At 38.2% G+C, this 12,132-nt stretch overlaps 1 protein-coding gene across 1 annotated transcript in view; it reads right to left on the reverse strand.

Moving 5' to 3' along the window:
* Positions 1–12,080, reverse strand: part of PECR (peroxisomal trans-2-enoyl-CoA reductase) — a 47,542-nt gene extending 35,462 nt beyond the window's left edge. Inside the window, exons 1-3 of the mRNA XM_027566918.1 lie at positions 11,901–12,080; positions 3,051–3,184; positions 1,462–1,627 (exon numbers count right to left, since the gene is read on the reverse strand). Of these exons, the coding sequence (XP_027422719.1) occupies positions 1,462–1,627; positions 3,051–3,184; positions 11,901–12,030 (430 nt within the window). The 5' untranslated portion in view covers positions 12,031–12,080. The remainder of the gene's footprint in view (positions 1–1,461; positions 1,628–3,050; positions 3,185–11,900) is intronic.
* Positions 12,081–12,132: the final 52 nt, after the last annotated feature.

The raw sequence follows: 12,132 nt of genomic DNA on the forward strand, positions 1-12,132 counted from the left end.
ACTCAACTAATATTTTACTTTAAAATATTTAAATGGTTTTCAGTTTTTCACTATTATTATTCTGGTATAGAAAAATATATGTCCCATATTCCTTGCTGTCAAAACCAAAAGCTAAGTCCCATTGTTTAAAGTAAAAACAAAATAAAAACTATAGGCCTTGGATTCTTTAATTCAATTCTGGCTAATAAAAATCATAACTGAATCTAGACTCTGCAAAGTTCTATTTAATGGAACTGATGGTTTGTAAGAGATTGCTGACTTGAGTGCTGGAAGATGTCAAAGCACTGAACTATGAAGGCTGAGTCAGAGACTAAAACCTGTCTCCTAGCACTCATTCTCCTCTTCTTACAAGAAATTGAATTGGTACTTAGGCACACAGCTAAAGATTCTATTTCCCAGTATCACTTATAGGTAGGCATAATCATTTAACTGAGTTTGAGTTGATGATGAATGTCAGTAAATGTAATGGTGCTACTTCCAGACAATGCTGTTAAAAAGAATGAATTTTACACTTCTCTGAATTCCTGCTGTCTAGAATGCAGTTATGATGGCAGGAACTGAAGCAGCCATTTTGGACTAGGGAATGGACATGTTAAAGACTGTAAACAAGAACAAAGTCCTTATTCCCTAAGGATTATGAAACTACCATACTATCCCGGGACTATACACCTTGAATTTTTATGTGAGGGAGAAATTAACTATCTTATTCAAGCTCCTATATTTTCTGGATCTCTACACTTCAGTAGTCAATCCTGTTGTCACAATTAATACAGAACTCTGTATTACCAGTTAGATAAAGCCTGAAAATGTCTTTAAGACCTTTGACTTAGAAATGTTAAGAATATAAAGCCTAATCCATGTTGGGGTAAAGACCCTGTGGGTCAGAATTATACTCATGTCACATTTTGCAGCATAGAAATGTCCTGAATAGCTTGTAAGGAAACTCTTCAGTTACCCAATTTCAGGGTTGAGTATTACCACCTATGAAAGATAACCTTTAATCCAAAAACTCTGCATGTGTGCTAGTTAATTATTAGTCAGAAAAAATGTAGACTCTGGTATTCTCCTTGAAGGTTTCACAGAATTAATAGGTCCTTACAATAGATTTAACAGATTCATTTCTTAAAAACAAAGTAAGTATGGCGTTTTCCTTAATTTAATGAAGCACTTTGTAGCTATATCTTTGTACAAATTCTTAATCATTTTTACATAACTTCCTAGAAATAAAATCAACAGATCAAGCAAATTCATATTTTTAAAATACTGCCAAATTACTCTCCAGAAATATAGCAATTTACATGGCTATATTGTATATAAGTTAAATTAGGGCAATAAGTGTTGATGACAATAAGTGTTGTGAGGGACTCAGTGTTCTGAGCCCCTCACAATTTCTCTTTCAGGTGCCCTATGATCTTAACATAAATACACTTTTTGACTTTTTGGATTATTGATCACACTTGCCTGCTTTGCACATGTAGAAGGTGCCCGTCAGGTTGGTTTCAATCACAGCATTCCACCCCTTTGAACTGATTTTTTCAGCAGGAGAGAAGAACTGGCCTCCTCCGTTGTTTACTAAGAAATTGATCTTACCGTAAATATCTAAGGTGGATTTGACCAAATTATTTACCTAAAGAAAAACAGTAAAAGTGAACTAGTTATAGACAAATACTGTATGACAGCATTTATATGTAGAATCTAAAAAGTACAACAAACTAGTGAATATAACAACAAAAAAAGAAGCAGATTCATAGAGACACAGCATAAACCAGTGGTTAGCAGCGTCAAGAGCGAAGCAGGGACCAACAATGTAGGGGTAGGAGATTAAGAGCTACAGCCTGTTAGGTATAATATAAGTTAAATGAATATATTATACAACATGGGGAATATAGCAAATATTTTATGGTAACTATAAATGGAGTATCACCTTTAAAAATTATGAATCACTATATTATACACCTGCAACCTATGTAATATTGTACATCAATTATACTCCAGCAAACAAATAAAATTTTAAGAGTGAACTGGTTAATAACTAACCTGCTACTTGGACTTTATCATGTGCTTTAGGAGAGTAGCAGAGCTTACAATATCTCACAGTGAATAGTAACTCTGAGAACCATAATAAATGAAGATGTAGTCACAATACATAAACCTGAAAACCCTGTGTCACCCACAGATCAATATGCTAAATACCCATATGCTTCAATATGCTTCATATCAATATGCTTCAATACCCATAGATCATAATGCTAAATTTAGAATTTTGATGACAAGATTTATCCAAGGATTTGGATCACTCATCCAATAATCTGTAAACTGTAAATATATATAATATCCTGGGTGTTCATTGGAAGGACTCATGTTGAAGCTGAAACTCCAATACTTTGGCCACCTGATGCGAAGAACTGACTCATTTGAAAAGACCCTGATGCTGGGAAAGATTGAGGGCAGGAGGAGAAGGGGACAACAGACGATGAGATGGTTGGATGGCATCACTGACTCAATGGACATGGGTTTGGGTGGACTCCGGAAGTTGGTGATGGACAGGGAGGCCTGGTGTGCTGCAGTTCATGGGGTCGCAAAGAGTCGGACACGACTGAGCGAGTGAACTCAGAACTCAGCAAGATGGATGGACCTTGAAAATACCATACTATGTGAAATAAGAAAAACAAATACTATATGACCTCACTTATATGTGGAATCTAAAACATGACACAAGTCAACATGTCTACAAGACAAAAACAGACTCACAGATATACAGAACACATTTGTGGTTGCCAAGGAGGAGGGAAGAATTGGGAGTGTGGGATTAGCAGACACAAGGCATTATATAAAGGATGGATAAACAACAAGGTCCCACTATATAGCGTACGAAACTATATTCAATATCCTGTGATGAACCATAATGGAAAAGAATATGAAAAAGGACACACACACACACACACACACATATATATAACTGAGTCACTTTGCTATACAGCAAAAATTAAACATGACATTGTAAATCAACTGTATTTCAATTAAAAAAAAAAAAGAGAGATTAGCTTTACCTCCTCTTCATTACGGATGTTACATTTTATGGGAGTAACTTGAGCCTGGACCGTAGGAGACAGACTGGCATTCAGTTCATCTGCAGCAGATTTTAACCTATCAAACTTACGGGACGCAATGACCACATTACATCCTGAGGAGACAACAGTCAAAGAACAAGTAAATATTGATATATTTTCATTAATTGTCTACATTCCAAAAGCAAAAATGTTTAGAAAATATGAACAGAAATATGAATGAGAACGTCTGTTATGGTAATAGGAACTGAACTGATCCTAATTCAAACAGAACAACTAGAATAACTAAAACACTGAACAAATTATGCAACAAGGATTTCCAGGCATTGGGTATCAGGGGGCACAGGACAGTGACAGTGAACACAGGAAACAAATGTGAGCCCTATTATTATTCCAGACTGCTGCCTAGAGAGAGTCTTCAAACTGCAGCGTAGGCAGGAAGAATCCATTCAGAGCCCAGCAGGCTCCTGGGTAGAAGAGATGAAGTTGGGAGTCTGAGGAGGCTAAGACAGCTAGATTAAACAGCAACACAGAGACAAAGGAGGTACACAGGGAGAGAACTCCAGAGATCTCTCGAGTTCCCTCAGATCTTCAGCTGAGCACTGATCGGTACATATGAGAAAAGACACTATCTGAGGCTGGGGAAAGAACCAACCAAAACAAGCAGAAGGAACAAACCCTGACACTCGTACAGCACTAGACAAAAGTTAGTGTTCCAACCAGGAAAACACTCTGACAAGGTATTGGGCAAAGTACCCGGAGGGTATGGCCTCAATAGTGAAGCAAAATTAACGCTAGACTAAAGGCTGTTTAGGACAGTACTTAACAGAAAGAAAGCCTCTTTAAAGTATCAAACTGCTACCAAGTTAACTACATCACAGAACAAAGTTCAGCAATATTTGCAACAATACAAAAATATCCATACAATGATAATAACATAGTTACCTAGGACCACACAAACCCAGGCATATTGCTCTGAAGCAACAGCATACTTAAGAAAAATAAGTAATTTTTATTTTTTAATTTTGCAGAATGCAAAACTTTTGGTCGAGAGATTAAAGGAAGCGAAAGAAAAACAGCAGGAACAGATTGCCAAGAGAGGCAGGCTGTCCTCTCTGGGAGCTTCTACTTTCCAGTCCAGTCAAAATGTTCTATGAGTAACAAATAAATGTTAGTAACATTTGTTAACAAGTAACAAATAAAATGTTCCATGAGTAACAAGATGTTCTAAGAGTAACAAATAAATAAGAGCAGACATCAAAAAAAACAAAAAACAAAAAAAACAGCCTCCAACAAAGTAAAATTCAAATGTCTGAGATCCACTGAAAATCCACAAGGTACATAAAGAAGCAACGAAATACAACCCAGAATGAGGAGAGAAGTTAATTAATAAAAAGAGACCCAGGAATAACATTGACAACATAATTAAACAAACCAGAGATACAGTGGAAAATATTAAAAGCAGCCAGAGAAAAAGAACACAAAACACACAAAGACAGAAGACTTCTTTTCAAAAACAACACAAGCCAAGACAAGTACTTGAAAGTCCTAGGGGTGGGGAGATGACATGGGGGTTTTGGAACCTAGAACTCTTACCCCGTGAAAACAGATTTAAATTCCAGTTTCAGGGAAGAATGAATGGTGCTGTTATCCACTAAAATGAAGCCTGAATTGTTTGATGTTATCAGCTGGGGTTTGAAAAACGTACTGCTTGCCATTGTGTGTTTCTCCTCCCATTAATACATTAATGTTCCCACTTTTGTAAAATTATATATATCTATTAAATAATTAATATAAATATTAAAAAAATAATGGCAAAATAAAGATTCATTCACACATATAGTATCCAGAAGAATTCTTGAAAACAGAACTTCACTACAAAAAGATTAAAGGAAGTTCTTTAAGCAGAAAGGCAATGATACCAGATGAAAATCTAAATCTACAGAAAAGAAAAGAGAGAACCAGAAATGGTCACTATGTGAGTAAATAAATATGAAGACTTTTCTTATTTCTATTGAAATCCTGCAAAAGTTGGTGATTGTTGAAAGTAAAAATGGTATCAATGTATTGTAGGCGTTATCACACATGTAGAAGCAGAATGTATGAGGACAGCATTTAATTGTTACATGAATGTCTCCTGTACTGGGAGGCGGGGTTTCTGGGAGGCGGGGTTTTCACCTGTACCACGACCTGGGAAGCCCACTGTATCCCTTACACTAATAGAGCATTTAAGCCTGTACTGGATAATAATTAACAGTCTCCTCCCACTCACTTTCGTCTCCTGGAGGACTGGGACCCTGTCATTGTTATAACTGTTATACTACAAACAGGCCACATATTCAATATTAACATATGGAACAGATGACATTTGGAAAGGTTAAAAAGTAAAATGGCTCTGCATTTTGGCCAGAACTAGTTGTATACACGGAGAAGGCAATGGCACCCCACTCCAGTACTCTTGCCTGGAAAATCCCACGGATGGAGGAGCCTGGTAGGCTGCAGTCCACGGGATGGATAAGAGGCGGGATCGCTAAGAGGCGGACACAACTGAATGACTTCACTTTCACTTTTCACTTTCATGTATTGGAGAAGGAAATGGCAACCCACTCCAGTGTTCTTGCCTGGAGAATCCCAGGGACAGCAGAACGCTAGAAGCACAAGCAGAGCCTGGTGGGCTGCCGTCTATAGGGTCGCACAGAGTTGGATACGACTGAAGCGACTTAGCAGCAGCAGCAGTTGTATACGAGGAGATAGTTTCTGTATATTAAAATAAGTCACTTAAAAAAAACTATCTTTCAAGCTGAGGTTATAATTTAGTGAATTCCATATGCAGACAATTTTTGGAAATTCTGATAGGTAATCTGAGAGCTTTACAAAGCAAGTATTAACTTCACCATGAATTCCTTGTAAGACAAGACTAAAAGAGAATTCAATTTATCAAAATTGATGTGTAATTTTCAACAAAGCATATATTATATTGTTAGGAAATAGCTCAACTGGAATTCCATCACATCCACTAGCTTTGTTCATAGTGATGCTTTCTAAGGCCCACTTGACTTCACATTCCAGGGTATCTAGCTCTAGGTGAGTGATCACACCATCATGATTATCTGGGTCGTGAAGATCTTTTTTGTACAGTTCTTCTGTGTATTCTTGCCACCTCTTCTTAATATCTTCTGTTTCTGTTAGGTCCATACCATTTCTGTCCTTTATCGAGCCCATCTTTGCATGAAATGTTCTCTTGGTATCTCTAATTTTCTTTAAGAGATCTCTAGTCTTTCCCATTCTGTTGTTTTCCTCTATTTCTTTGCATTGACCGCTGAGGAAGGCTTTCTTATCTCTCCTTGCTATTCTTTGGAACTCGGCATTCAGATGCTTATATCTTTCCTTTTCTCCTTTGCTTTTTGCTTCTCTTCTATTCACAGCTATTTGTAAGGCCTCCCCAGACAGCCATTTTGCTTTTTTGCATTTCTTTTTCATGGGGATGGTCTTGATACCTGTCTTCTGTACAATGTCACGAACCTGCATCCACAGTTCATCAGGCACTCTATCTATCAGATCTAGTCCCTTAAATCTATTTCTCACTTCCACTGTATAATCATAAGGGATTTGATTTAGGTCTTACCTGAATGATCTAGTGGTTTTCCCCACTGTCTTCAACTTAAGTCTGAATTTGGCAATAAGGAGTTCATGATCTGAGCCACAGTCAGCTCCTGGTCTTGTTTTTGCTGACTATATAAAGCTTCTCCATCTTTGGCTGCAAACAATAGAATCAATCTGATTTCGGTGTTGACCATCTGGTGATGTCCATGTGTAGAGTCTTCTCTTGTGTTGTTGAAAGAGGGTGTTTGCTATGACCAGTGTGTTCTCTTGGCAAAACTCTATTAGCCTTTGCCCTACTTCATTCCGTATTCCAAGGCCAAATTTACCTGTTACTCCAGGTGTTTCTTGACGTCCTACTTTTGCATTCCAGTCCCCTATAATGAAAAGGACATCTTTTTTGGGTGTTAGTTCTAAAAGGTCTTGTAGGTCTTCAAAGAACCATTCAACTTCAGCTTCTTCAGCATTACTGGTTGGGGCGTAGACTTGGATTACTGTGATATTTTATGGTTTGCCTTGGTTTCTCTTACCTTGGACATGGGAATCTGATTAGTAAAATGGAAAGGAGAAACAAGTTCCCCTGGATCAGCCATGGCCTCTGCCGTATGCTGTTCTTTCTTCAATCTTTCTGCCTTCAAGACAGGCATTATCTATTCTAGTTCCCAGAGGAGAGCACAGGCTGAACAAGGTAAGGAAATTGGATATATATATAACTCTTCCTAAATCCACATTAAAAAAAAAAAAAATCCTCAGGAATTCTAGGAGATTAATGCCTATTTTGACCAAGGTCTCAAAATATGAGACATAGGGAACTGTAACTAGGATTAGTCACAGGAATTATCTAATTAGAAGATTCCCAAATTATCACTAATTACTATCTGAATGCTGAACACCTCTGGGAAGTTATCTAATCTTAGAACAGCTATCTTGGGACACAACTTTAAAAGGTATTTATTTTAACTGGTATATAAACTTGAACCAGGGTATAAATGTATTACAAGGCAGAATGTTGCAATGATGGGTAAAACTAGAAATCTACAATTCCATTAAAGGAATGGTTAAATAAATTATTACATATGCATACAACAACAATACTACAGTCTTGGTTTTATAAATAAAAAAATACAGACACATGTGTATATTTGTGCATGTGGGTGACTTTTAGAAAATCACCAGGAAGGGGGTTTAGGAGATGGGCAGAATGGGAAAGCTCATTTTAGTTTTCTTTTATATACTTCAATACTGCCTGGTTATTGCAATGTTATTTTATAAAATTATTATTGTCCTTCTCGTCACCCTTATGCTAAACGATTTGGATGAACATTTTTGTTTATATGAGTTGCAAGACAAACTCAGATTGATAAATTTCCTTAGAACAAGGTACCGAAGTAACTAGCAAATAATGAGTTATTTTCACATATGAGGCAATTGTAGCCAAATATATTGATTTTTGCCTGGGTTGATACTGATTTCTTTCAATCTTCAACTCAGAGTGCTCCATTTCAGCACCTTCTAGGTCCCAGGTGTTGGTAAGAACCCTGTCACCAGAGCAACAAAAAGTGCTGTCTTGCCTCACAATTTCCACTTGGAATTCCTACTTTCATTTTATCCACTGTCACAGAAGGTGAAAGTGCAAGTCGCTCAGTCGTGTCTGACTCCTTGCGACCCCATGGACTATTTAGTCCATGGATCTCCAGGCCAGAATACTGGAGTGGGTAGTCTTTCACTTCTCCAGGGGGGATCTTCCCAACTCAGGGATCAAACCCAGGTTGCAGGCAGATTCTTTACCAGCTGAGCCACTGTCACAGAAAGGGAATGACTAACTTGAGGACAGAGACAAGGATTTGGCTTGAATTCAATGTGAATGGTCTTAGGTTCAATATTCCTTGATGGAATCAGGGCTCCTTTTGTCAACAGCATCTGTTAGACATAGATGAAATAGATGAAAGAGAGTTCCAATTCTGTTCACTACATCTTACTCTTGTGAGCTAGGGCTTTCACCATCCTCACCGAAAAGGAATAGTCAAAATCATTTGGATGTGAAAGACAACACAATAATCACCACTTGCCTCAAAATCCAACTTGTATTTCACGCCAAAAAATAGTAGCCTTCTCACTGGAAAGAGAATTGGCTATTGTTTAATTTGCCCGATTTGGGTTTCTGTAACAATTTTCAGAAATAGCCATTAATTCTGGTAGAAAAAAATTAAGCTGAGCAAGTCAGAGTAAAAAGTATTTGTATATTCTTACACTGAAGGAAATGTATTTCCAATACAACACTACTGTTTTTTACAAGTACATTGGAAGGCTGAGCCAGGATCTGATGAATCTGCTGTGAAGCCTAGTACCTGACCTTCACAGAAAATGACAACCAAGACTACTTTTCTTATGGATTTTCCTGAACAGGGATACAGTTTGGTGTTGGGAGTAACGTAGAGAGTAATGGCCATGAAGTTGCACCAGGGTCAGATTCAGTTCAGTTCAGTCACTCAGTCATGTCCAGCTCTTTGCAACCCCATGGATGGCAGCATACCAGGCCTCCCTGTCCATCACCAAATCCTGGAGTTTACTCAAACTCATGTCCATTGAGTCGGTGATGCCATCCAATCATCTCATCCTCTGTCATCCCCTTCTCCTCCTGCCTTCAATCTTCCCAGCATCAGGGTCTTTTCAAATGAGTCAGCTCTTCACATCAGGTGGCCAAAGTATTGGAGTTTCAGCTTCAGCATCAGTCCTTCCAATGAATATTCAGGACTGATTTCCTTCAGGATTGACTGGTTGGATCTCCTTACAATCCAAGGTGTTATAGCCACACGTTCCGGGAAACAAACTCACTTAGAAGGATGATGCAGGCAGTGGAGTGTAGTTTATTACACCAGAGGGCCCAACACAGAGTCTTCTCTTAGCCAAGGACCCCAAACAGTTTTTGTGAAAACCTGATATACCCTAAGTGTATGTGCCCAAACCCACCTCCCAAATTCCCTGAAACTAGTCTGAACAAAGGAAGAAAAAGATATAATCAAAGTTAACCCGTGATTCATATGCCTGAAGCCTAGGTAGTTAATAGTGGACAATTATCAATAGGCTTGTGGTCATACCCCAATAAGCATAATAGAATTTATGATTCTATCTGGTTACACAGATGATTAGGGTATTCTTTTAGGCAATGAAGAGTCTAGGTATGAGCCCTGGTGTTCTTCCATCAAGGAGGCCTGGTTTTCCAGTTGGTATGTCGTTTCTATAGGTACTGGGCATATAGCTCAAAGTCCACAGTCCAGCCCAAGATAGAGTCCTGCTTTCAAGATGGAGCCTGTTCTGTCTGTTTCCTCCTACAAAGGGACTCTCAAGAGTCTTCTCCAACACCACAGTTCAAAAGCATCAATTCTTCGGCACTCAGCTTTCTTTATAGTCCAACTCTCACATCCATACATGACTACTGGAAAAACCATAGCCCTGACTAGATGGACTTTTAAGAAATGCTAATTTCCCTTTTTTTTTCTTATTAAGATGTATTTTTTCATTTTTTTAAGCTCATACTATGTGCCGAGCATTAGAAACATATGGGAAGCAAAGATAATTTACGTGTTCATTAAAAAGATCTGAAAAATGAATACAATTTAACCACTCATCATTCAAATCATTTCCAGAAATGGCAGTTGCTGATAAACAATGTTGTAAACTTCTTTCCAGTCTTTCCTGCATATACATCTTTCATTAACAATTAAATTGGAATGCTATATTTTGTTTAGAATCCTACTTTTTAAATTATATGGTATGCATTTGACAACATACATTCTTCAGTAGCAAGGTATTTAAATAGCAGCATATTTCAGTGTTACTGATTTATTCATTCCCCTTATCACATCTCACTACTGAACATTACACTCTTCTACACATATATGTGCTTGTCCCTGATTATTTCCAAAGAATGAATTCCTGATAGAGGAATTACTAGGTCACACAGCACGAACACTGTTAACATGTTTGGATTTTTTCCCCTAAGCTGACCTCTAGAAAGCTTGCAATATTTTACATTCTTGCCTGTCCTCTCTGTCATCAACATTTTCATTTTCCCTAATGTTTTAAAATTTTGTTAGAAAAACAATGAACCTTTTTATTGCTATATTTTGCATTTCATTGCCCCAAAATTGACTGTTTCTTCTTGCACTCACTGCCTTTTTTTAGTTCTTTCTTTAAAATGCTTGGCCCATTATCATAAGCCTATTTTTCTACCAGTGTGTCCCTTATTTATGAGATCTCTTTATACAGTAAATTTGTGCATATTGCAAATGTTTTTCTTCATGTACCTTCAAATTTTATTCATGTATATTTTTTAATTCAATGAGGATTTACATTTTCATATTTATTTATTTTCTCTTTTGTGGTTTCTTTCCTCTTTTTGTACTCACAAAGTCCTCCCTTCACCCAAGTCAAGTTAAGCTCAGCACATAATATGAACTTAAAAAAAAGTATGCTTAAAAAAAATGAAAAAATACATCTTAATAAGAAAAAAAAGGAGGATTAGCATTTCGTAATCTGACCCTGGTGAAACTTCATGGTCATTACTACCTACTTAACTCTGAAGTCAAGGTAAATATTAAGAGATTCAAGATTATATGATAGGAGCCTCTCCACATGTTAAATAAAAACTTTTCCAGTAGTCTTTCCATATTTCGTAATCATTCATCAGGCAATAAACAGAATGAAAAAACAGGGGGTTTTTTTGGCCACAGATGCATGGCTTGCGGGAGTGGGATATTAGTTCCCACTGCAGTGAAAGCGCTGAGTCCTAACCACTGGACCGCCAGGAAATTCCCTAGAATTAATTCAAAATACATAACCAATTCCATATGAATAATTAATTGACCATAACGATTCCATAATTACATATTAATAATGATAAAGGTTTCATAATTAAGTCCATAGCAAGCTTCCACACGTTTCCTTAATCCCCACATCGGGCACTGTATCTTCGGCTCGAAAATTTCCCTTTAGTTTACAAATAGTCCATCCAATGCTTGTCCATAACTTTTTAGAAAGAACTCTCCTCTCCCCACTCGCGCTCGCGGTTAATTTCACCCACAGCTACACTTCCTTTCCTTTGCAACGCAACGCTCTCCTAAGCCCGGGTACCATCCGCTGGCTCCCCGCCCCCCCACCCCGCTCCCGGTTAAACCAACCTCTGAGGACCCCTTCCTCAAGATACCCTAGCCCAGGGACCTGTTCACGTACCCAGATGCAGGAGCTCGTTCACGATGGCCTTCCCGATGCCCGTGCCCCCACCGGTGACGATGGCCACCTGGTGCTGCAGCAAGCCTGCTGCTAAGCAGCTTTTGCCCTTAACCCAAGAATTCACGGCCATAACGCGTTTGAGCAATGGAGGGCAGGGCAAGCTAAGCCACCGAGGTCACGCCTGCGTCGCCCCGCCCCCTCTCCTTCGCCCCGCCCCTCTCCGTCATCCCGC

The sequence above is a fragment of the Bos indicus x Bos taurus genome, chromosome 2 (assembly GCF_003369695.1).
Source record: "Bos indicus x Bos taurus breed Angus x Brahman F1 hybrid chromosome 2, Bos_hybrid_MaternalHap_v2.0, whole genome shotgun sequence".
Taxonomy (NCBI): Eukaryota; Metazoa; Chordata; class Mammalia; order Artiodactyla; family Bovidae; genus Bos; species Bos indicus x Bos taurus.